Raw genomic sequence first — 25510 nt, forward strand, 5'->3', positions numbered from 1 at the left:
AACCAGACTGACAGGTGACCTCATTAATTTATAATTGCTCTTGTTATCATGGAAATTTTATTACTTTTATTGCACAATTAATTAGATATAATGTTATATTCTGTTAAGTATCTATATATTTAAATGGAGGTGATGTTTTATAACAATAAAAAGAAAATTCAAATACAGGTCTACCTGTAGTTTCTGAGATTAGCGAGTTAAAGCAAACAAACAAACTCTTCAGCTTAATAATATTAGTATAGATAAGTCTGGATTTATTAGGTATTCATGAATAAAAGACAATCTTAAAGAATTTAGTTTAATTAAATTTTAGAAGGGCATAACAGTTTTATATTATCACATAATATACAAAGCATCTTACTGGTAATGTATCTGTTTACATTTTTGTGATTTCATAAGAATATCTGTACAATATTTCGAGAAAAAAATTGCCTAAATTACAATGCGGCTGCTTTATACCAACACATTTTTTTATATAATTTTTCATGTTCAGGAGAGTTACCGTGACGTCTTTAAACAGTACTAATTCTAGTGTTGGAAAGTGATGGCGCTAGTCGACCTATATAGCTCTGTCTCTTTCCCACACTGGAATTAGTACTGCTTTAAGACGTCACTATGAAATCTGCATATTATTAAAGAACGATGGATAGATAAGTTAAGGAATTATTATTATCAAAATATTTCTGAGAGACAGACAGAGATGATGCTTAGATTGTGGTATCAGAATTATTATCAATGCGTCAGTGAGCAAGTGAGATAAAACATTCATTTTATCAATTTCTATATTATTGGAGGTTTGAATAATTAATCCTTTGTGTAAAGACCAGAAAAATCTAGGTTTAAAATATGCTCTATCTATCAAAATTGCGATGTAAATAAACTTTGATGAATAATATGATATTTATAAGGCAATTGTTACAATATTTCACTCTTACACCTATGTCTATTTGGAGCTTTGTTTCAACACGGCACAATCCCACATAACTTGGGTGAAATTTATTTAAATTTAAATTATACGTTCAGTAAATCGCATATCGTAGCTTTTAGGTGCATTTATACATTCGTGCGAATAGCGAGGCGAATAACTAACACGCATGTGTAAACATTACACTCTATTCGCGTTGAGGGTCCCGACTCCCGTGTTCGTGTTACCGGTTTTTCAGACGTAATCTAAAAGAAGACGAATCTATGAACATCGTTTCATCGCTCATAATTTACCAATTGCTTAAGCGCTAATAGCTTTCAATGGCTGGCGGATGGTCGGATGAGATGAACCCTGGTTCGCGATGACACTCGTAACGAATGTTCGACGAAACATTCGGCAAACACGAATGTGTAAATGCACCTTGAAACTTCCGTATCGTGTCGTACCGTCTATAAAATACTATTTTATTGATGCTTTGTTTATATTAGCATTTTATGACTATGAATTATAATATTGTAGATACATATTGCTTTATGAATAATGGCGAAAAACAATTCTAAATGACGATACAATAGTAATTATAATATGAACTAAGTGGCAGTGTTTAAATAATTTTACCTATATAATTAATTGATAGGTACCAATACAAATTGATTGATTTTTATTCATAAAAAAAAATATCATCAATAGAACAAGGAAAAAAACTTTGAATTACAATCGATAATATATTTGATATCGATAACTATAGAAATAGCTATTGTTTTATACATTTTCAAATAATAATATAAGACCTATCTTTTATTTGAAACAAAATAAAATATAAGGGGCCATCCATAAATTACGTCACATGTTAATGGGGGAGGAGTACTTAAAATGTGACAACCTGTGACAAGGAGGAGGGGGAGGGGTTGAACAGTTCAAAAGTTCGTGTGACGTAATTTATGGATGGCCCCTAATTATTTAACACTACTTACCTGCTTAATTTTTAAACGTCACTAACATTTTTTTAGTACAATTTACTTTGTATACGTTAAAATTTTGGTGTTCTATATATGAGGTATTTTTACAATACATATTACAAAATATATATTATGCGAAATAAAAAAAAAAGAATTCTAACCATAGACAAATTAGATGAACACTGCAATTTACTATGTCAAATAAAAAATAATTAAAATTACTTTATCTTCATTAATTTAAAATTTAAATTTAACAAACACTAAATAACATTATCTTACACATAATATCTTACAGAGACAAAAGTTACACCATTTCAAAATATCGACAATCAACAGAGAAAATACAAAATGTATTTTTTTAAATCTAGATTACATCAAAACAATCTATATTAAATTCAATAGATAAATAAATTTTATCAATACAATAAAACCTTATTTTGCTTATTTTACTCAATCACGCGACGTTTCGGTTTGTAAATTGTAATTATTTTAAATTCCTATAAAAATTTGCACGGATACACTACACCGTGTTTTTTCCGGCAACAGCACAGATAATAAATCTAACTGACGTTGCGTCTCGACAGATAATGTAACTTGGGTTTGTACAAATCTGACGTTTCATACCTCTGCACTACGTTTCTTGGTGTTTTCACTTTACCGTTCGGTATTTTTGGTGTAATTTGTGAGTTTTGCTCGTAATTTTCCACTGATTTGTCACTTGACGGACTATTGGGTAATTCTGAAACGAAAGAAATACATTTTTACAATTATACACGACTCGACTCGATATCGATTTACTAACAAATTAGTATAACGTCACATAAATATATAAAAAGATTTCTGAAGTCTTCGTTATCTTCTTCTCTTATATATAAAAATGAATCGCAAAATGTGTTGGTAAGCGCATAACTCGAGAACGGCTGAACCGATTTCTATAATTCTTTTTTTATTATATTCCTTGAAGTACGAGGATGGTTCTTATGTAGAGAAAACGTAAACATGTACCACGGGCAAAGCCGGGGCGGACCGCTAGTTAAAGATATATATAATTGAAAGATGTTAATCGATGTGAACTCGTGTACATAGTAATTTATAACATTGTTCTAGAACAAAAAGACAAAAAATAATACCTGGTCTTTTTGGTCGGGGCAAGCCCACCCTTTTCGCCCTCCCCAAATATTTTGATCGCGTATTTAATTTACTGTTTTGTTCTGTTTCTTCCGCATCTGAAATAAATACAATAGTATTTAATAAATAACAATACTAAGACTATAAATAAATATGACTTATACTTTTAATAGGTAACTTACCTTCTGTAGTAGATGTTATAAGATCTGACGTGCTCATTTTCCTAATTTTATTCGGCGTTAAGACCCTCCTATTATTATTCTCTGTTGTCTCAACTTCATCAATTTTTCTCTTCAAATTACAATCCATTGCACTGTCAATGTTAGATTCTGTGATGTAATCGATTTTCGGCATTTTTGTTGACGAATCGTCAACAATATCGCCTAGTATAATCTCCATTATTTCTTTTCTGGACGTCGTATGGACCATTTGTTCCAATTTAGAGTCGTAGTCACTCAATTCGAACGAACAATCCGATTTTCCTGGACTAAATACTTGTGACCTTATGCTATCTGTATCATTTGAACGTTCGTATTCTATATCAAGAGGAAGTGACACTTCAGCAGAAATGTTAACGTCTTTTACTATTGATTTTGTTTTTGGTAATTTTAGATGTCCATTCCTCTGGTAATTTATTATTTCAAAATCGCCGAACGTTCTCGAAGCCTCTCTAATAACGTTTTCTTCATATGTATCACAGTTTATTAAATATATTTTATTATTTGCTGCAGCTTTCTCCAAGTATGATTTAAGAAATGAACTGAATTTTGATTTCTCTATTTCAGATTCAGATTTTTCATGTTCTGCAAAGTGAGATAGGTTTGGCTTGGTATTCGTTGTATCTTCTACTTTGGATTTTTCTGCATTTTGTTTTTTACTCTCACTTTGATTTTCCGTTCGGGACAGTTTCTCAGTAGTTTCTATAATTACAAATTTTTCATATTCGGTATCTTTTTTAATTTTCTTTCCAGATATGTCAGGTACTGCAACTTGTTGGCTATTTTCTTGAATGTTTACACGTTCAGTAGTATTTGCATTATCAGCTGTTGTTTCCTTTACAAGATCTTTACTTTCTGTAGCCAAAACATACTCATTTTCTGTTCCACATTTTACTGTTGATGTTTTACCATCATCTTCATTACATTCTACTTCATTTGACTTATTAATAGCATCGTTTTGGTTTCCTTCATTTAACTCATCAAATAATTCCGCATTTGTATATGTGGGTTTATCCTGCTTATCAAGTGATGTCTCTGTTGCATTTTCGTTACTTTTTATAATATACTGCGATCTCGAAGTATTTGAATCGCACGCAAACTCCAATTCAGGTCCGGGTATACTTGAGTACACTTGGCTTAAGCTTGGCCTGACGTTTGCTTGAAATTCTAAAAGCAACGCCGCTTCTTGATTCATTCTCCTTTGCTCCTCTTCTAGAAACTTCCGCATCTTCATTATTTTCTTAGCCTCTTCAAAATTTGCGGCGATTTTCGGCTTCTTTAATGTTATATCAGGTACGAAAGGTAAACGTGGCGGTGACGAGACGGGAGTTTCTAAATGAGTTTCAACTCTGATGACAGGTTTATTTTGTAATGTTGTTGCTTTTGTTCCCGCATCTTGTACGACGTTCTCTTTATCGCTTGGGCTCGTTGATCCACTGCCTGATGTATTATCAGATTTTGAAGTGCTTTCTTTTGAATCTTTTTTACTTTCCGACGATTTTGAACTTGCCGGGCGATGCGAACCTTTGGATGAAGAGCTGCCATCATTAGAATCTCGATCAGTCGACCGCCTGTTGGGATTTCCCCTCCCTGATAAACTGTAATGATCATCTGCTTCCTTTTTAGTCTTTTTATCTTTGTCTTTATCACTCGATTTACTCTTCCCACTGCTACTACTACCCTTTCTTTCTTTATCCGAACGATGCGAACTGGATTTTGAATCTTTAGATTTCTCTTTAGAAACTTCTTTAGAGGAAGACTTTTCTGAACTCTTGTCTTTTTCTTTGTGGCTGGACGACGAAGATTTCTTCTCATCAGAATGTTTACTTGAGTGTGACCTGTGACTAGAACTGGAGCTTCTGTGCGATTTGGAATCTTTATGACTCGATTTGTGAGAACTTCTATGCCTTGAAGAATCTTTACTATCTTTCTTGTCACTTCTGTCTCTGGACCTTTCTTTATCAGTTGATTTATGTTTATCATCTTTGCTGGACGACTTCTTATCGTGGCGACTACTGTCTCTACTACTTGACGGTTTAGAATCAGATTTTTTATCTTTACTGCTAGAATGTTTATGCGAATCTCTAGAGCGATGAGAACTTTTGTGACTACTTCTCTTTTCTTCGGGTTTCTTAGTTTTTCTGGCATCTTCAGAATTTTGATCAGGTTCAATTTTTGTCTCAATATTAATTTTACTATTTGCGTCACTCTCGTAATCTATATGTAAGTTATTGCTGTTGGAGCTATCTTCACAGGCGGGTGAATTAAAATTATTGATATTTACTTGATTAAACTGATAGGATAACTCTGCTTCCTTTTTATCAGGTTTAGTAGTATCCAAACTATTTTCCGTCGATTTCGCTTCAATTGCAAATCTGAATGAACTTGGTTCTTTTATGTCTTCCTCTTTTGTTTCCGCAAATTCATTTTCGAAGCCCTGTTGAGCGTCACAAGAATTTTCATTATTGTAATTTCTTATTGGTGTCAACGGCGACATATTCCTACGTAATGAAGAATCCGAACTAGAATCGTCATCATCTTCAGTATTTATTGGTTTGAAGAAACTATCATTTTCTTCTTTAATAATTTCATCTGGCAATGGTATATCGGTGGCTACATCAGGATCTTTAGGCAATTCTATTTTTTCCAACTCTACTTTAGGCGGACTATTTTCTGGTGGGGGGATATCTTCTGGTCTGATCTCTTCAGCTGGAAGTGGTATGCTTTCTTTATCGTCACTACCATCAGAGTCATGTACTGTGACTTCATTAGCACCAGTAGTGTCTGTTTCTTCAGTTTTCTCTTGTTCATTATTTTCTGTTACTACATTACTTTCTTCTTTCACTTTATCAGTTTGTTCATCGACTTCCATCTTCGTGGCTTCAGAAAATTCATCAATTTCCATTTTCTCATTTTTATCTTCATTGCTTTTAACTGATCCTGGACTGACTGCTTCTAAGTCAGTCGGCAATAAATCAATGTTTCCATTAGAAGTTTCTGCAACTGTAGTTTTCTTTCTTGTAATGCCTAAGTAGTTGTATACAAGATCTTCTACTTTGGGCACAAATACAGTCGCAACTTTTGGGTTTACCACTTGATCAACTATCCTTTCTACACCTTGCTCTAAATAATTGCCACTGTAACAGAAAGTAATTAATTTTAATTCAAATTATGAGTAAAACAACATAAATCTAAAACATATCCCCTGTTAGCAAGGCAGGTCAACCTTTTAAGATATTGTTTGCTTTTTTGATATTGCTTTGTTTCTTTTTTGCTGTTAAATAATATATATTTATTTGAAAAAAAAAAAAATAAATGACAATGATTGCAGGTGCAATTATTATATTTTACAATAATTTTTTACATGACCTAATTATATAAAAATTCTCAAGCTTTAAATATTTTATACATACTCTAATATATGCTTCCTCAGTTTTTCTCGCAGTTGGTTTTTATTTAGGTCTGGTTGCCAACACTGTCTTGCTAGGAATGTCGACACCGAGTTTTCCACTCTCTGCCTGAGATTCTGGTACGCGGGCCGCGTGTCAACATCAGCTATGCAGTCTTTACGAAACTGAAAATAGAAATAAAACATGATACATATTTTAGACTAGCTGCGCTTCGCGGTTTCATGCGCGTGGCTCCGCTCCTGTTGGTCTTAGCGTGATGATATATCCTAGCCTATAGCCTTCCTCGATAAATGGGCTATCTAACACCGAAAGAATTTTTCAAATCAGACCAAAAGTCTAACAAACAAACAAATAAACTCTTCAGCTTTATAATATTAGTATAGATTTGATATGAGTATGACATCTAAAACATTTTGGTGTACATTTTCAATTTTATTGAAGAAGAAGGCAAATACATTTATTGCCAAACACCTTAATTAATAAAAAAAATGTGTATCTATTTGCATACAACTAATTAAATTTTATTCAAAAGTAACTTATTCTAATAGAACACTAATCATAATGTAATATGTAGTTACTAGTTATGATTTATAATTCACTTAGGTCTTAGGCTATACTTTATCCCTTGTTATTACAAACAGAATAAAAACCTAATGACAGCTGTAAATTACGACTTAAGTTTATAACCTAGAAAATCATAGAAACTCTGAACTCAAACATTTATTAAATCAAATAAACTTCTTCTAAGCACTTTTTAATTTATCATAGCATAGGTTTAACATTTAGCAATGGTTCAGAAAGCAGACCGCCTCCTCAGTACAATGGAGACAAGCGAACAATTCTCTAAATAGTATTGATGTTAATAATTTGAAATATATAAGTATGAAATATGTATAACATATCAAATTGATCATTACGGCACATAAATAGAATATTAATTGAAGTATGGAATGGCGGTTTACTTTTCAATTAGGTATGTTGAGATTTTTATATATATATCTCTTTATACTTTATAAGAACAAGCCTATGAAATAAACCAAATGATTCTTAGATAATGTTTACTAAGTTATAATTCTAATAAGTAATACATTTTTACTTCAAAATTGTAAATTTACAGTTATCAAGTGTTAAATATTCAATCAATTATTCTGACAATATTTTGAGATTGAAATCAGATATTATAACTTTCTTTTTATTATTAAATTCCCCAGCTGCAGAAATTCTTTAGAATTATTAATATAACATAAAATTTGTTCGAAATTGACTATCTCAATAATTTAAGAGCATTCCTAACATAAATTAAAAACAAAATGTCTCAGGTTCTGGTGGACTTTGGAAATGGATTTTTAGAATAAATGACTAAGAACAAGTTTATACCTTTTTATATGTTATAAAATAAAATGAAAAATTCTTAAAAACACAAACCTGATCGAAAATTCCTTTTGATTTTAGTTCATAAACTAATTGATCAACCAAACGAGGATCTCCAGGCATGTATTGCAAATGAGCCATTTTTAATATTGCTTCACAAAATAAAATTAATATACAACTGATAAATTAGATTTCATTACTGTCCAATTAAGTTCCTTCATATAACAGGAAAAGTTAAGAATAGCGTAATTTATATATTATTAAAAATTCTACAACTTTTCTGAAATCGGCTCAGTCTAGGGTTGCCAACCGTACTATAATATATAGTATTGTACTATATTTCGGGCCTGCGTACTATATACTGTTGAAAACATATATAGTACGCAAAAATACTATATTTTCAACACCGACAATGTTACAAACAAATCCTTCATTAAAAAAAATAAGAATGCGCCTTTTAATTGTTTAGATGGCTAAGTCATATAACCTATTGCGCATATACCAGTGGCGAGAAGAAAGAAACAGAAGTACATAGTGTATCATCACTACATAGTATAAATTAAAGTCGCTTTATCTGTCCCTATGTCCCTTTGTATGCTTAAATCTTTGAAACTACGCAACGGAATTTAATGCGGTTTTTTTTAATAGATAGAGTAATTCAAGAGGAAGGTTTATATGTTTAATAACATCCATTAAATAGTGGAGAAGTACTGTTATTTTTGAGGTTTCTAATGTGATGTCGTAAATAATTACATTTTTTCCGCTAACATTGCAAACGCAGGCTGAACCCTACGAGTTTTATCAAAATAATGTACTAAGTATTGTACACATTGAAAAGGTCTACAGAAAAGTCCGTGATGGTATATGTCTATCTCTTATGGATAACCCACTGTAACTTTTTTTTACATTTACTTTTTTCGACAAATAATGGCTAATTTTCGAAGCGATTTTAACCAATACAGCATTAATCCTTAACCAATTAAATACCTTGAATACATTGTTCATTTAATATAGATCTATATGGCCCTTTACACCGTATGATTTAAGTGAATATTTTCGAAGATATTACAGATTTAAAAATTGCGGGACGTAGCGTTTGCGGCGGTACCGGCCGGCCGCCATTGCACCCGTGCGAAGCCGGGGCGGGTCGCTAATCATTAATAAAAAATGAGCTTTTGATTTATATTATTTTAAAAAATTGAATGTGACAAAGCTTGACACTTTTATTTTAAACAAAAAGCTGTTACACAGTGCAAGAAGTGCAAAAAATATAGTTTTTATAAAAGTAAATATATATTTGTCTATTTTTTTTGTTTTTCCCATAAAATACTATATTTTTTTTAAATGTACTATATTTTTTACACCTTATTTTGGAAAATACTATATTTTGATGATAAAGTGTTGGCAACCCTAGCTCAGTCGCAAATTTAATGTTACCATGCCGATTCAAACTTCACCCTTGACATAATATTAAGAATTCAAGTACCTACTACCGTCATATCCTCCAACATTGCCCGCTTTTCACAGTGTTTTGATCTTAAACAAGAAAAAACAAAATATGGACAGAATTGATGCTGTTATTTGAGTAGGGAATTGAATTTAGGATGAATAGATATACTTGAAATAATCATATTCTTAATAGTTTCTCTAAAAATAAGGAAGAAAGAGGTGGGCGAAGTAAGGTGGAAAAGTATACAACTTTGCCCACCTTTAATATTTCAGCCATTTTAAGACTTACGTAGCTGTTTTTAAGAGACAAAGTACAAGACAAGGCAGAGATGCCGAATCTCTTACAAAAAATGATCCAAAATAAGTAGATCTTCATTAAATTGTATGGGCAAAGTTAGGTGTAATTTTCTCACAATTTTCATACAAAAATTTTTAGGGTCTAGGGTTGTCACAAAAAAATCAACTAGGTAAAGGATGAAAAAATTAAGTTTAATAAAATATGTAGGTGGGTAACAAGTAATAGGTAGGTACACATGCAATAATATTGCGTTCGTACTGTTTCTAGGTATATCTTTAAAATGAAACTGAAATTATGAATATTTATGTACCTATACGTAAATTCTACTACACATTTAAAAAGTACTTAGGTAGGCATACATACTCGTACAATCCTACCTAGGTACCTAAAAGAAAAAACATGCTGTGTACTTAATTTATACCTAAAAAAAATTACCTTGCTACCTATTTGTGAAAATGTGTCAGCCCTAGCACCTCAAAACGGTTGGGCAATGTTGGGATAGGTCACACTACATTTATTAACCTTACATTGCCCAGCGACAAAACTCCTATAATACTACGTATTTTTGCTTGTAAATAACAAATAACCTCCTTTTTTATATTCTAGTTTAATAAATAATAAGAAATATTCACGTATTCTAATTGATTCCCAGTGATCAGAGACAAGTTTTTTTAGAAAAATTTGGCACCACCAAAACACCTCCTTCTTTGTCGACATGTAGCAGCAGACTGATTGACGTTATACATGTGCTATCTAATCAGTGTTGCGAGAAAAGACTTTAATTTTCTACCAAAAAACAAAACAAGTCTTAAATGTCATGCTACTCCACATAAACACTCAGGAAAGTTAAAATTTCAATTTGGGCAAAGATAGGCTGGAAAGGCAATGTTGGAGGATATGACGGTACCTATAAAATAAATTTTATTAAACTTTTATATAATTAGTGCTAAGCTTTAACTTTAATAAAATATGATTTTATTTTAAAGCTGCTGTAGTAATATTTCGTTTTTAGTGCCAAAAGTACTAACAATGTAGATAAAATTTATTATTATAAAAAGATAAAATCAAATGTGACATATATTTCTTACATGAATTTTTTAAAAATTCGTCCAAACACCTATAAAATAAAATACGAATTATTATTAAGCTTAATTTCACCTTAATTTCTACAACTTTTTTAGACATATATAAATAATTAATTAATTTCTACAACTTTTTTAGGTATATCTTACAAACGTCACTTGCTGTTATTGTGATTTGTGTCAACTGTCAAACAAAAGTTTAAAATTTAAAAACGAAATCGTTGAATTAAATTTTAAATTGATTTATACTATCATAGTATTTAAAATGGATATCGACTCAAGTTCTGTTGGTAATTACGGCCATCTGTATAATGAATTGGTACAACGAGATCTACAGGAACAACTAGCAAGCGGTAAGTTTTAATTTTGAAGACTTCAAAAATAAGTTTTGATTTTGACAGTTGCTATGTTTACTTCAGTATAACCCTATTTTATTTATCTCTTGAGCGAAATTAACATTTAATTAATTTAATATATTAAACATGAATAAGTTAACCTCGTATAGTATAAAAGAAATACACAAAGCTTATCGAGAGAAGTCACTGAATCCAAAGAGTTTTGTTGACTTATGTTTAGAAAGGGCTAAAAAAGCGAGTGAATTAAATGCATTTATTACATTATCGGATGATGTAGCTAAGAAACAAAGCACTGAAAGTGAAAAACGATTAAACTCTAAAGGCAAGACAAAGTTAATGGAAGGTATAACGGTTGGAGTAAAAGATAACTTCTGTACCAAAGACATAACAACCACTTGCGCTTCCAATATGCTGAAGAACTTTGTGCCGACTTATAACGCCACAGTTTATACGAAATTAATAAATTCTGGAGCATGTCTCGTAGGGAAGACGAATTTGGATGAATTTGCGATGGGTTCTGGCACCGTCGATTCTATATACGGACCGACACGTAATCCATGGTGTTATGATGATGATTGGCGGATACCTGGCGGTAGTTCCGGTGGCAGTGCTGTCGCAGTGAGCAGTGGAGCGTGTGTCGTAGCCATAGGATCAGATACAGGCGGTTCAACAAGAAACCCAGCTGCTTTATGTGGAATAGTAGGTTTAAAACCTACATATGGACTAGTTTCGAGATATGGTCTTATTCCACTTGTAAATTCGATGGACGTACCAGGTATTCTAGCTAGAAAAGTTGATGACGTTGCTACCACACTTAACTGTATAGCAGGGCCAGACGATTTAGATTCTACTACTATCAAACGTGAATTTAAACCAATCACAATGAAAAACGACATTGATTTGTCTAAAATAAGGATTGGAATACCCAAAGAGTATCACTGTAATGGCATGAGTAAAGAAGTAATAGATACTTGGCAATACGTCACTGATTTGCTTTATGATGAAAAGTGTCAAATACAATCAGTGTCTTTACCTCACACTTCTGTGTCTATAACCGTATATTCTATTTTAAATCAGTGTGAAGTTGCCAGTAATATGTCTAGATATGACGGCCTGGAATTTGGCTTAAGAACTGACGCAGATTATTCTACCGAAGAGCTATATGCCTCTACCAGATCAGAAGGCTTCAATAATGTCGTACGATCAAGGATATTCGCTGGAAACTATTTCTTATTAAAGCAGAATTACGATAAATACTTTGTAAAAGCTTTGAAGCTACGACGGTTGATAGCAAATGACTTTAAAAATGTATTCGGTGAAAACGGAGTTGATATATTGTTAACACCTACTACACTTTCCGATGCACCATTGTATAAAGATTTTGTTGCTAAGAATAACAGAGATCAGTGTGCGTTTCAAGATTATTGCACACAACCAGCGAACATGGCAGGAATACCAGCTGTTTCTATCCCTATCAGATTATCGGAGCAAAATATGCCACTCTCTTTGCAGTTAATGGGGCCGTGTCTCTCTGAAGAGTTATTACTTAATGTAGCTAAGAAAATAGAAAGTTTGGTTAATTTTCCAACACTGGATATGGAATAATATTTGTAATAAGTTGTTAAGTGATTTTTTATGTTTTTATTAAAGACAATTATTACATTTATATATAAGACTTGTTGTTTCTTGCATTTTAATTTATTAAAGCATAAGTATTACAAACAATAGACAATGTTTTGAGTGTATTCTAAATTTTTATTAAAATTAATATGTACATATGTATAGTTGTGCAAGCATCTGTTTTTGTTTATTGTTAAGAAGTAATAAATAATTAAAGATAATATGCAAGAGCTTTTCTTATTCCACCTATACTACTTAACATACATTACTATAACATGCTATTTATTTATTTAATATTTTGTATTATTCTCTATGATCTAAAAAATATTTCTTTGGCTATTTATGGAAAATGTAATTATATTTAATCACTAATTCATAAAGATTTTCAATTTTGAAAGAAACTATAAAAAAAAATTAATGTAAGCAATACAAACATACGAAACGTTACAATAATGTTTCTGACGTTTTTTTTACAGCTACCCTCACATCCGAGATACTATCAAAACTTAACATAACACCAGATAAACTACCACAAAAAGCACAACAAGTACTCCAGCAGTGTGCTGTCAAACAATCGGAATTCAATACAAATCTAGACCCTATTTCCATATCACTCCTTACATCGAAAGATCTCTCTGAAAGACTGCAAGATGAATATGAGATACTAAAACTGAAACAAATGAATGCAACACTGCAAGCGAAAATAGACCGTAATAACAAGTTTATAGAGGAGTTAAGGGACGAATTGGAATGCTCCAGGAAATCGTTGGCTCAGCAGAATCCGAATCCCGAAAACATACACGATCATATAAGGCAGTTGAAACAGAAATTGGTTTCGTATGAAGAGAGCTGTGAAAAGGCGAAGGTATATTGTTATAATTTGTTTATTATTTCTTTGCCTATTGTGGAAATTCATTTTTGGGTCTCATAGATTTGTTCATGTTTTTCATCTCAACTTTATTGATATAGTCCTAGCCTTTAGACTCATTGGAAAATAGAAGCCTAGTAAACTAATTAAAGATTTAAATTAAGTTCAGTTTTTCAAACACACGTTCATGCTTACGTAATAAGTGTAAAATGAAATAATAAGGTAATCTACTCACTTTTCTTACAGACTAAATACGCAAGTCTCTCCGTACCAGACGCCATCTTGCCCAAAGCGCTGATGTCACTAGTCACCACATTGGCGACGCTAGAGGAAGAAGCCACCTCATTGAAGCAGCGAGCTGATGATGTGGTGCTGATGAACAAAACGAGAGATACTTTGAGAATGATCCGAAAAATAGAATAGATCAGGCATGCAGCAAGAGCCAGAAGTCAAGATCATGTTAGATTAAGCTTGTGCTATTGTAAAAGTTTATAAATTATATACCAATATTTTTTAAACCGTAATGTAAAATAAACGTTCGTATTTTTCATGAAAAAGCTTTAATACTTTAATTTTTTTTATTGTAACCCCAGTCAAAACTATTTTAATGAAATAAAATTAATTAAGAGGTGATCTACATACCTACTTATAGCTAGCCGGTGTAAAAAAATATCATATTATGTATATATAGATCTGTTACTATAGATCTCCTACGCCTGACCAGTGACCAGAAATACGAACTTAATCGGAACTGAAACCTATAACGTAACAAATTCAAATAACATTTACTTAAAAAAAACACGTATCGTTTGTTACTTCCTTGTTTTTTCCAAGAAATAAGTCCAAGAAATATACTTAAATAATATTTAAGCTGGATCCATATTTTCCCTACAATCATAAGTTATCATCTACTGTTATATAAAACGACAGCTGGGTGATTGGCCTCTCATCTAACGGTAATCTTCATCTAGGCTGATGTCAAACCAAATTTGAATAGTAAAATTCTATTATTTACGATGTTATCACTGTATGCACTAAAAACAACCGGTCCCCAAAATAGCATGGCATTCATAACTTTTCAATGGGATTGATTGCCTACCGCCTACGTACCTAGTTACCTACATGATGCCTATGTTTAAAAAAATTGTCTACTTTTTCTAATTTCTGTTGCAATTTTTTTTTTCATTCATAGAACTCAGGTCTCAGGCTGTTTATTTTTGTATTAAAGTTCTTTTCATGTAAAAAAAATCAAATCGTACATTTTCGCGCCAATTAATTTCTTCCTTTTATTTTTTATTATTTAAGTATAAAAATGCATACCTTACTAATTACGAATTGAGAAACTCCATCGTTTTTATGAAGTTCTATTTATTGAGTTCCGCCTTTAAGTAATTTTATTTTGCACCCAAAACTGAATGAGAATACGTATAGGTAACTAACTAATACATAATTGTTTTAAGTATATCTTATAGTTATATATAAAAATTAATCGCAAAATGTGTTGGTAAGCGCATAACTCGAGAACGGCTGAACCGATTTCGATAATTCTTTTTTTATTATATTCCTGGAAGTACGAGGATGGTTTTTATGTAGAGAAAACGTAAACATGTACCACGGGCGAAGCCGGGGCGGACCGCTAATCTATAATATAAAAATGAATCCCAAAATGTGTTGGTAAGCGCATAACTTGAGAACGGCTGAACCGATTTCGTTAATTCTTTTTTTATTATATTCCTTGAAGTACGAGGATGGTTCTTACGTAGAGAAAACGTAAACATGTACCACGGGCGAAGCCGGGGCGGACCGCTAGTTATATAAATAAATATTACCGTGTGCAGAAAATAAATAGCCCAAGAATTCGTTTAAAAAGTATCATAACAAATTATTTAAAAAAAATGTTATTATAGGTACCTAATAACTATTAAAAAAAAATCGTTGCCGCCTTTTTTGTCGCCGAAAAAAAATTCAAAAATCAAAAAGTGAACCTTTTTTCGGTCTTCAATTTCAAAACATTTTCTATAATAAGTAGTTAGTTACTTACTTTTTAAGTTTTATTACATGCTTTGGCAACAGGTGTTCAATATAATATTGATGCATCATTGATACAGTAATCCATAAAATCAAATCGATGTCATAAATAATGAATCTACGGGCAGTGTTCGACCTATCCTAATGTCCAATTGTCCACAACAAATTTAGTGTGTGATCGGACGTTGGTGGCAGCGGACGGTTCACGTAAGTAGCTTTCATTTTATTTACATTACGATTATTAAAAATATTACACAATTCATAAAAATGCAATTATATAATCTTATGTTTGTATCAACCGCTCGTGTATCGATAAAGTGAGTTGTTGTTTAACATTTCACTTTCTCTTTATTACGTTGTCGATTTTTCTATAGTTTCGCGTTCATGGCGAATTAAACACCCGTGATTTATTGAATTTTATATTTAATACTCATTTTAATCCTAATCGAATTAGTCACATGTGACGTGGGTGTTTTATGCGTCGCTTGCAACTTTTTGCACGGGTAACTTTTGATCTCATAATTAAATTGAAGATCGCATTATTTGTGTACAATTTGAGACAACTTTCCTATTCATAGCTACCGTCAGTCTAGAATAAATTTTTCAACAAAATATATTAATAACTGTTAGCAAAGTAAACAATCTTCAGATGTTGGTATAAAATCAATTATTATGTACCTAAGATATCATTTCATTGATATTTTACTTATTTTAGTACTTGCTAATTATTTTCAAAAGTAACGGATGTAAATGATGGTGTAAAACTTAGAATAAACATACTTCGAAAGTATTCAGGCTTGTTTAAACTTACCATTTACTGTGATAGTCTCATGTCTTTAAACGGAGTAAAATCTACTCATGTGGTACAATACCTACTTAGTTAAAAATATCGTTACACAAATATTTTATTTAAATGTGTTTTTTATAACTTCAAGGTATGTATTTAGGGTAATCTGTAGTAGGTACCTATATATTATTCATAGAAGTGATTAAGACGTTTATGTATGCAGTATGCTACTTCATACTTGATTTAAATTTTAAATACACCATCACTTTCATAAAAAATAATATAAAAGTTTACAGGTTAAGCGTGTGCTACACTTGTGGTCGAAACAAGAAAATACCAATTACTTATGTTGAAAAATATACCTACATTTTGCATACGTTCAGAAAAATTAACATTTCTTAAAATTTTCCTCTATATAACGTATGATGTAAAAAAATAAATAAACAAACATAGATATTGTGTTTGTTACTAACTTTGGTCATGAACCCAAAACTTTGGTGAAGTTTGGTGAATGGATGAAGCCGTGCGCGGATAGATACTTAGTAGAAAATAATACACATCGCGAATAAATTGTTATCCAATGATTATATTTTTATTTATACTGCTGACGCGTAATGAGTCATAGTAAAGCCTCAAATATTCAGGGTCAGGCGTACATGGTTATCCTGTGTCAGACGATCACCACACCACGACCTTCGACCTTTAGTTTTGAATAATTCATACGACAATTTCTATTGTTTAATGCACTGAATGGCAAGGTTTGTGGTGCCAAAATTTTTCAGATTAAAAAAAAATAAGTACTTAGACTTACCTAGGTATGATAAAAATTTATAAAATTTCGTTTCACAGTGTTGTAAGTTGTGACGTAACTTCTTTGAAACAAATTGACCGAATTTTTATGAACTTAAAGTCCAAAAATACGAAGAAAGTTTTCAGCTTAATATGGCTTTATCTGTAGGTACCTATATTCAAAATTCAAATAAACGTATGCTGTGTCAGCTAGTTTAAAAAAAAATTAAGGGGCCCTTGTTCAAAATGTATGTTTCTAAATCATGGTTTTTGGATATAAATCATCATATTTAAAATCCTAAAAAAATATATAGCACAGATAAACGTTTGATCTAGTGACTTTTTTGGATAAAAACACAATATTAAACATTTAACTCGATCAAAAAAAAATCAGAAGTAACATCGATTTTGAAAGCATAATCAGTTTTATGAGAATTAGGGGAACGCTATGTTTATGAAAATTTTACATTTCATTTACTAATCAGGTTTTACAGGGAAATTTTTGGATAGATTTATAATTTAGCCCTTATTTTTTTCTATATAAAATATAATACGTAAAATGCGACTCGCGCGCACCACGTCAGTGCCGCCAGAGTCCAGCCGGACGTCATCGAAGGAGGACCTGGCCCCCTAGTCAAGTGGCTTTCTGTTAGCGTAGCGTTCAATAGAATAGACTACGAATGTATGAGATTGACGTAACCTGTAGATACGTTTATCTACAGCCTTCGTCAATCTCATACATTCGTAGTCTATTCTATTGAACGCTACGCTAACAGAAAGCCACTTGACTAGGGGGGCTGTGCTAGTTTTGCTCCCGACCACGTTGTAGTCGCCGCTCGCGTATTAGAACCGAGCGGCGAGTAAAACGGCGAGCACGTCACGGTATAAATAAATCAGTAGTTTGATTTTGTTTGTTATCCTAGGATTATTGTTGTAAATATAAATTAACTTCTTATTCTATTAAACGAGCAATATTTGCATATTAATATATTTGTTTGTAAATACAGTGTGGAAATTTTCGATGGGCCCTGGGTGAAAGTACTAGAAATACTGGAGATAGCAAATTTCCTTTATTTTTAAAAAGAAATAGAACTGCATTCAAAGATTTTCAAAAATTCATTTTCTTCGACCGGGAATCGAAAGAACTATAAAATCCGTTGCGTAGTTTCAAAGATTTAAGCGTACAAAGGGACATAGAGACATAGGGACAGTGAAACCGACTTTGTTTTATACTATGTAGTGATTTAAAAAAATTACCTTGTAAAATGTTTTAAAAATTACCTTGTTGTAAAATAGTCACACTTTTTTAAGTTGGTTGAATACACTAACATACTTATTACATACTTATATTCAATTACATATTATTTTGCCTTTTTTATTTGTTTTACTTTTAATTATTATTACCAATATTTTCAGAAGAAAATAAATTAATGTATCCAGAACGAGAGTTTAATTTTAAACTTTAAATGTATGTATAAAATAGACCAATAAACCAGAAGCGTTCTTTATGTTGAGATGATGTTGATTCTACAATAAAAATGTTAGATTCCATGATATTTTTATTTCTAAGAGCAAATATTTTTACGAGAAATTAACAATAAATTATCTTTTATATTGTTTCTATCGATTTGAATAATAAAGTAAAATTTGAAAAAGGAATGTTACCTTTCAGAAAAATTTGCTATCCCTGTATTTCAAGTACTTTCCATTCAGGGCACATCGAAAACTTCCACACTGTATATACACAAACAAATATATAAAAATGCAAATATTGCTCGTTTAATGGTATAGGATAAGTAGTAAATTTATTTATCAAATACATTCCTACGATAGCAAATAAAATCGAACTACTGATTTATTTATACTGTGGCGTATTCGCCCGCCTTCATAGGTCACCGGAGTTCATGCCGCGCCGGCTCCTGCGCAACGCGGGCGCGAGCCGTCTCGCAGTGCCTAAAATGCCTAAACTTTCAGTATAATGGGCTCTTAAAATACAAGTAGCCTTCAAAGACGATAAGTAGTCTACTTATTTGGACCAATTATTAATGTTGTAAAAACGTGAGAACGAATATTGTTTATATTAAGGTTTATACAAATTCGACAATTTAAATCTACCTTCAAAAAACATAAACATTGAACTTACATTGAAACTAGGGATGTAACGATACCGATACCAATACCGATATATCGGCCGATATATCGGCAAGCCGATATATCGGTATCGCCGATAATAAATCAACCGATACCGATATTTTTTTATTAAATTCTTTCTTTTCTTTTATGTTTTTGCATTGTATTCATTCATATTTGTATCATTGTATTCATTCATTATTATTTCTGTTTCTGTAATAGTGTTAAGGAAGAGCGGAACCTCCTGCACAAGCATTTTATTTGCTTACTAGGAGTGTTCCAATCACAAATTTGTTTATGTAAAGGAAAGAAATACATAATTTTGATTTTTTTTAATTTTTAACGTGATAACGTTTTTAAAATCGTTTTAGTGACATGTTCATAAACTTGTGTCACACCAAAACCTCACGAGCGCGATCGCAGGTATAACGAGAGAGAGACGGACCGATCTCCCGTTTCATCTCGAGCGCTGCCACTGCATTATGTTATCACGTAAACATCTCGATCGTAAACCTACTTTACAAACAACCAATTTTTTTGATATCAAATAATTCGGTAAAACTGTACATTATAGGGCGTGGAATTTATGGGTGGTGGGGGGTGTAGGGAGGGGGGGTAGGTACTAGGAACTTTCCCTGTAAAGGGGGGGGCGCGGAAATTAATAGTTTTCGAGATATTTACAAATGAAGTTTTTGAGGTTATGTTGGATTGTTACCACTTTTTGGCAGGCAAGGATGCAAATTAACATCAATTTATAACTAAAGCATGTATTTTTTTCCAGTTCCACATTGATCTGAAGCAATTAATATTAATTATTACTTTACAATAATAGTTTTCAATACTAGTAATATTGCATTAGCTCTTTGATTTGAAATATGACAGATTTAATGTAATAAACATTATGGTTAAATTTTTGAAACATGCTCCCTGAATTTCATTATTTTGAGGTGTCTAATCGATAAAGGGACTTTTCATAGTAAACTGCTTTTCTTTTTATTTTCTTGACCTGTAGTTTTTTTTTGTTTGAGTGGGAATCGCCCTAAAGTCGCGGTCCGCCTAAAGCAAAGGGGGCGCAAAGTAAGGACTTAGAAATTTTTTGATCCAAAGTGTAAATTGTATAGGAATCATAAAATACTTAGGAAAACTTTATTCAAAACGCTAAGATAAGCATGTTTTATAGAAAAAACTTTTTCTCTAAAATCAAAAATGGCCGAGATATTCGCCCTCTCCCTCCGCGCCTCCGGCTTTTTACATACACTCTAGGGGTAGGGCAGACAAGACCACGTAGAATTCGGGGTTGACAGCTTCGGTTCTGTGGCAAGTCTTATGATAATGCAATGCTTATTTTAGCGTAACGTTTTTTAGCTAGATTCGGACTTTCGCAGCAGATAAAACAATAATAAATAGGTGTTAATGATACCAACATCCATTGAAAATTTTCCAAGTCCTAGCTCCCTTGAAACTCTGAGGGCGAATATCTCGGCCGTTTTTGATTTTAGAGAAAAATTGTTCCTATAAAACATGCTCATTTTAGCGTAATATTTACGATAAAGCAATAATAAATAGGTATTATAATAACACCAACATCCATCGAAATTTTTCTATGTCCCAGCTCCCTTGAAAACCATCAATCTTTGAGGGCGAATATCTCGGCCATTTTTGATTTTAGAGAAAAGTTGTTCCTATAAAACATGCTTATATTAGCGTAATCTTTACGATAAAACAATATCTATTTTACAATAACTATACTTAATAATAATTATTTTTAATGTTGTTATTAAGGGCTTGGTCTAGTAGTGCAAACAAATGCATCCTGTCATCCTATATGTAAATAATACAAATGTACTAAGGGAAAGTTGCTCCACTTAATTTTTAAAAATTAAATCATTCGTATGCATAATTTAATATTCGTAATAAGTACCAAAAATGACAATTTGAAACAATTTTCGTGAGAATTACACCGGGTGATTTTTTTTTTATCAGTACACAAAATTTGCAAATACTTTCTATTGATATCTTCAACTTCATGTTTATATAACTGATCAACTTTTACAAAGAAATTTGGACGAAATATAAAAAAAAATAAGCTTTCCATACAAAATGCATAGCTCTATACATTTTTTTCGACCTAAGTTTCTTAGTGAAAGTTGTTCAGTTTAACTAATAAAACGGATAAACAAATTTTGTATATAATAAAAAAAATGTAATGTTTGTGTTAAAAAATTATAAAATAGAAAAATACGCAAATGAAAACAAAAGATATTTATTTCTGACTAGCTTCCGCCCGCGACTCCGTCCGCGCGGATGTCGGTCTTCGCGTCTTCTACAGATTTATTATATTATCTTATATATAAAAATGAATCGCAAAATGTGTTGGTAAGCGCATAACTCGAGAACGGCTGAACCGATTTCGATAATTCTTTTTTTATTATATTCCTTGAAGTACGAGGATGGTTCTTATGTAGAGAAAACGTAAATATTATGTACCACGGGCGAAGCCGGGGCGGACCGCTAGTGTATAATATATAGATTTATATTGATAAACCTAATAAATCTTTTGCTAGCATTCTGATGCTTTATCGGTTGCACTGGATTTATCTCTTTTTTTTTTCAATCGCTTGAATGATATAGGATGGGTCCTTGATGGGCATCGAATGCTGAAGTCTCGAATCAATCAATTCTGACAGTAGGCAATTTATGTAAAATCTTGATAATGGTCCATCATTTTATTTTGCCTTAACGTTACATACTTTTTTATATATTCTATTTTTAACGAATGATTCACTCCAGTCCAAACAGCAAATAAGCAGACTTCTGCTTCTGCAACGTTTAGTTGTCCCTGAATTTGGAAAAAATAGTCATGATTCTTATCTATGAAAAAAGTGTTATTTTTTGCATTGTATTTCAAATATTAAATTTTTTATTTTTAACTGCATCTACCGCATTCATGTCTTTTGCCGGAATTAGACATTTTACTTCTACTAGTCCCATTTTCCCTTTTTGATACGGGAGTGTATAAAGTAAATTTTTTAGATATTTCTCGTCATACTTTTAAAAAGTTATTATTATTGTCATTTTGCTCATTAGGTAAAGTAATTTCGATATCAGTTTTAAGTTTTTTGATACCTGCAATAATAACGTCATAATCGCCTGCACATACTTATCGATTACACCCTGTATACAATCCACCATCCACATTCATAATGTTTTCCTGTCCTCCTCTCCTTTACGCTATTCACCGATACATTTTAAATGAGTAAATCTGCTACCACTGAAGGATGTTTCATTGTGATCAGCAAATTTTCACCACTGTTGTCGATTATTTGTTATTGTTTGTATATTGGGAATCATCAGTTTTGTTTTTTGCAGATTGGTGATGTACCCTAACAATACGTCGAAAAGGGAAAGCATCAACGAATTATCGTTTTCGTCCTCTTTTTTTATTCTTCGCGTCTCTGTTACTTGTGTTTGTTTAGTTCTCAACACCCACTGAATTTTTTATGTTATTGTGATCTTCCATTACATCTGAGTTTTGATGATGTGATGATAATCCATTCGTTTTAATATTGGTACTTAAAGTTGGTGGACTAAACTAGAAATGGCGGACTAAATTTGTCAGCGCGTCTGTAAGATCAGAATATAAAACCAACATCCTGTATTTAAGTTACAAAATTAATAATCAAACAACATGCCGCTACGTTGAAAATGACTAGAAGAAAAAATTAAAACACCTCGGCATATAATTTTGGAGTAAACAAATCATTTTCCTTGGGGATTTCCCCGGATGAACTTGGGAAGTTCAAGTTCTCAATACAAGTTTATATTATATTTCGTATTTCTCAAACGAAAAAGAAACATTTATGGAACTTCAAGAAAAAATGTTGTGTGGTTTTATGAAACCACGGTAAAAGTGAAACTGTTCGAACGGTTCCGAACACTGCTTTGTTACACAGACCAAAAAGTTTGAGACGATGTAATAAAAGTTTCACTTTAAAAATTATATTATAAGAAAATTTATGAGCTTACTTTAGTTTTAAAGAAATATACATCCCTTTACTGACACTCCGTAAAATAAAGAAATTGTTGCCAATCACCTTTGCAATCTATTTGGTTTCATTAACTTTATGTTCGAAGATAATTTTTTTTCTAGTAGTTACACGCATATTTTTTTCGTTTATTTTCCATATCGAAATCAAATGTTTAAAAATACGAATATTTGCACAAAACTAAGATAAAAATAATCAATTTACAAAAATATTAAATTTAATGAAGTAGAGCAACTTTCACTTCGGTATGAAGGAAAATCGAGCGTAGAGCACACGTCAGAACGCTCCGGCCCAAGGAGCGCAACTAAAGAAATTCGCTTGGATTTTTCCTAATTATTTTAAATATTTTTTTAATATTTAAAGAATTATCAAAATTCAAAAAACATTTTTTTTAAAGGATTAATACTCATTGGTCTTCAACCAACTCGAATAAATTAATGGAAAAAATAACTTTTAGCAGTATTTATCAATAGATTTTGTAAGGCAAAAAATGGGAAATTTAATGAATTTATAACGTTCTAATTAGGAAAATCATAAGTTTTTCGGCAATTGTATTCAGCAGTTTTTAATAACGTCTATATAAGGATAATAATGCGCTGATCAGATTGTGTAAATTGTAATCGGTTGCAACGTAGTGAGTGCACAAACTTAGCTCGAAATGTCTTTGGGGGAAAGAGACTTATCTTGAAGGCCTGATTAAGGTAACATAAAGTAACTTTATAAATGTGAAAAAATTCACGCGCATTTCTTATATAACACTAATTGATAAACAAGAAAAAAAAATTCAGTTTATCATTTCATTAGCCGGGAAAAAATTGTCAAATAACTTGTTGAAAACGCAATTTTGCTAGACTGCAGCCTTAAAAAATATACATTTCATAAATAAAATTTAAATTATAATTTTTTTTTGTTAGATAGAAATGTTTTACCTGAAATGAAACGCGTTTGACAATCGCTGTATGTCAATTTGACACTGTCATAACAGTAAGTTCGCGTTTCAAAGCTAAAATTGTATGTTTATTACTTAAAGTTTAACTGACTTCGTAAAATAATAATACTAAAATACATAAATGGTTTTGTTGTTTTTTGATTTGGCATTTTTATTTAAAAGAATACGATTAACAGTTGTCTCTGTTAAATGTTGGTAACTTTTTATGCATAATTCACTATTGCACGCCTCATAAGCGAAGCGTTGAGGTGGGTACTACTGTCACTTCGCGCAAAACATCTGATTTTTCAAACTTAAAATGTCTTTATGTATCATACATTGCACTTGTAAGATAATACATACACACACATATTAAGAAAAAACACTATTTTTAACGTTCATGATATTTTTGATGTCATTTTTGTTATTTAAACTAGTTAAAAAACAGTTTAAAAAAGTTCTGTCTTGGACGTCCGTGTGTCTGTATGTGCGGATCCTTTTTCTTGTTAACACGATAGCGACCGAAATACTTTACTAATCGAGTCTTTTTTTTTCTCTTACGCTTGAGTATGCTCAGGAATAGAAAGAACCCTTTCATTTTTCAGGGTCTGATTCGATGTGGTTTAATTGTTTATTTTTCTACCAAGCCATCGATATCGGTATCGGTATCGGTATCGCCGATACATTACTACAAATATCGGTATCGGTATCGTATCGGCAAAATCATGTATCGTTACATCCCTAATTGAAACATAAAAGTAAAAACAAATATTAGGTAATTTCGCGCTTGCCTATGAATCGCTTCATTCTAAAACATAGCCAAATAACGTAGCTTACAATCTTAGTTATATTGCTATTGTTATCATATCATAATTATAATCACGGACTACTTAGTTACGCCAGTATAATAAAAAGCCTTCAATAGCAGAATGCGTAAAATATTTTATCAACACATATTCCATACCTTTTTCTCAACGCATTCAAGTTAAAAGTAATAAATTATGAAATACATTATCATAACGGCGGGTATCACTATCACATTGGCAGTGCAATGAACCTTGAACTGATTAGGTTTCCGAAAACCAGCTGAGAGCTTTGGGACCAGGTAAAATGGAGAA

General features: G+C 31.8%; 4 protein-coding genes and 1 long non-coding RNA gene across 6 annotated transcripts in view; 3 read left to right on the plus strand and 2 right to left on the minus strand.

Annotated features, from left to right (window-relative positions):
- Positions 1 to 284: 284 nt before the first annotated feature.
- On the minus strand, positions 285 to 8302 carry LOC149478165 (uncharacterized). The gene is made up of 5 exons (XM_089709850.1): positions 8066 to 8302; positions 6644 to 6804; positions 3195 to 6367; positions 3015 to 3110; positions 285 to 2623 (listed from the first exon to the last, which is right to left on the minus strand). Exons 1-5 carry the CDS (start codon positions 8150 to 8152, stop codon positions 2445 to 2447), a joined length of 3696 nt encoding a protein of 1231 aa, XP_089565976.1. The 5' UTR covers positions 8153 to 8302; the 3' UTR covers positions 285 to 2444.
- LOC149478166 (uncharacterized) lies at positions 285 to 24983 on the minus strand. Its single transcript, XR_016317500.1, has 2 exons — positions 24632 to 24983; positions 285 to 928 (listed from the first exon to the last, which is right to left on the minus strand). It is a non-coding gene; the product is annotated as an uncharacterized LOC149478166 (long non-coding RNA).
- LOC149478167 (uncharacterized) lies at positions 11022 to 14254 on the plus strand. Its single transcript, XM_089709725.1, has 3 exons — positions 11022 to 11193; positions 13293 to 13681; positions 13931 to 14254. The coding sequence occupies exons 1-3, from the start codon at positions 11106 to 11108 to the stop codon at positions 14105 to 14107; spliced, it is 654 nt and encodes a 217-aa protein (XP_089565851.1). The 5' UTR covers positions 11022 to 11105; the 3' UTR covers positions 14108 to 14254.
- Positions 11226 to 13002, plus strand: GatA (glutamyl-tRNA(Gln) amidotransferase subunit A, mitochondrial). Its single transcript, XM_089709724.1, has one exon. The coding sequence runs from the start codon at positions 11323 to 11325 to the stop codon at positions 12799 to 12801; it is 1479 nt and encodes a 492-aa protein (XP_089565850.1). The 5' UTR covers positions 11226 to 11322; the 3' UTR covers positions 12802 to 13002.
- The window catches only part of LOC149478169 (aminopeptidase N-like), a 39304-nt gene continuing 29606 nt past the window's right edge, over positions 15813 to 25510 (plus strand). For both annotated transcript variants that reach the window (XM_089709854.1, XM_089709856.1), the window contains exon 1: positions 15813 to 15919. The gene's annotated coding sequence lies outside the window, so the exon portion shown is untranslated. The remainder of the gene's footprint in view (positions 15920 to 25510) is intronic.

The sequence above is a fragment of the Colias philodice genome, chromosome 23 (genome assembly GCF_061535455.1).
Source record: "Colias philodice isolate Cphi_HAF_F1 chromosome 23, ilColPhil1 Martin Lab GWU primary, whole genome shotgun sequence".
Classification (NCBI taxonomy): domain Eukaryota; kingdom Metazoa; phylum Arthropoda; class Insecta; order Lepidoptera; family Pieridae; genus Colias; species Colias philodice.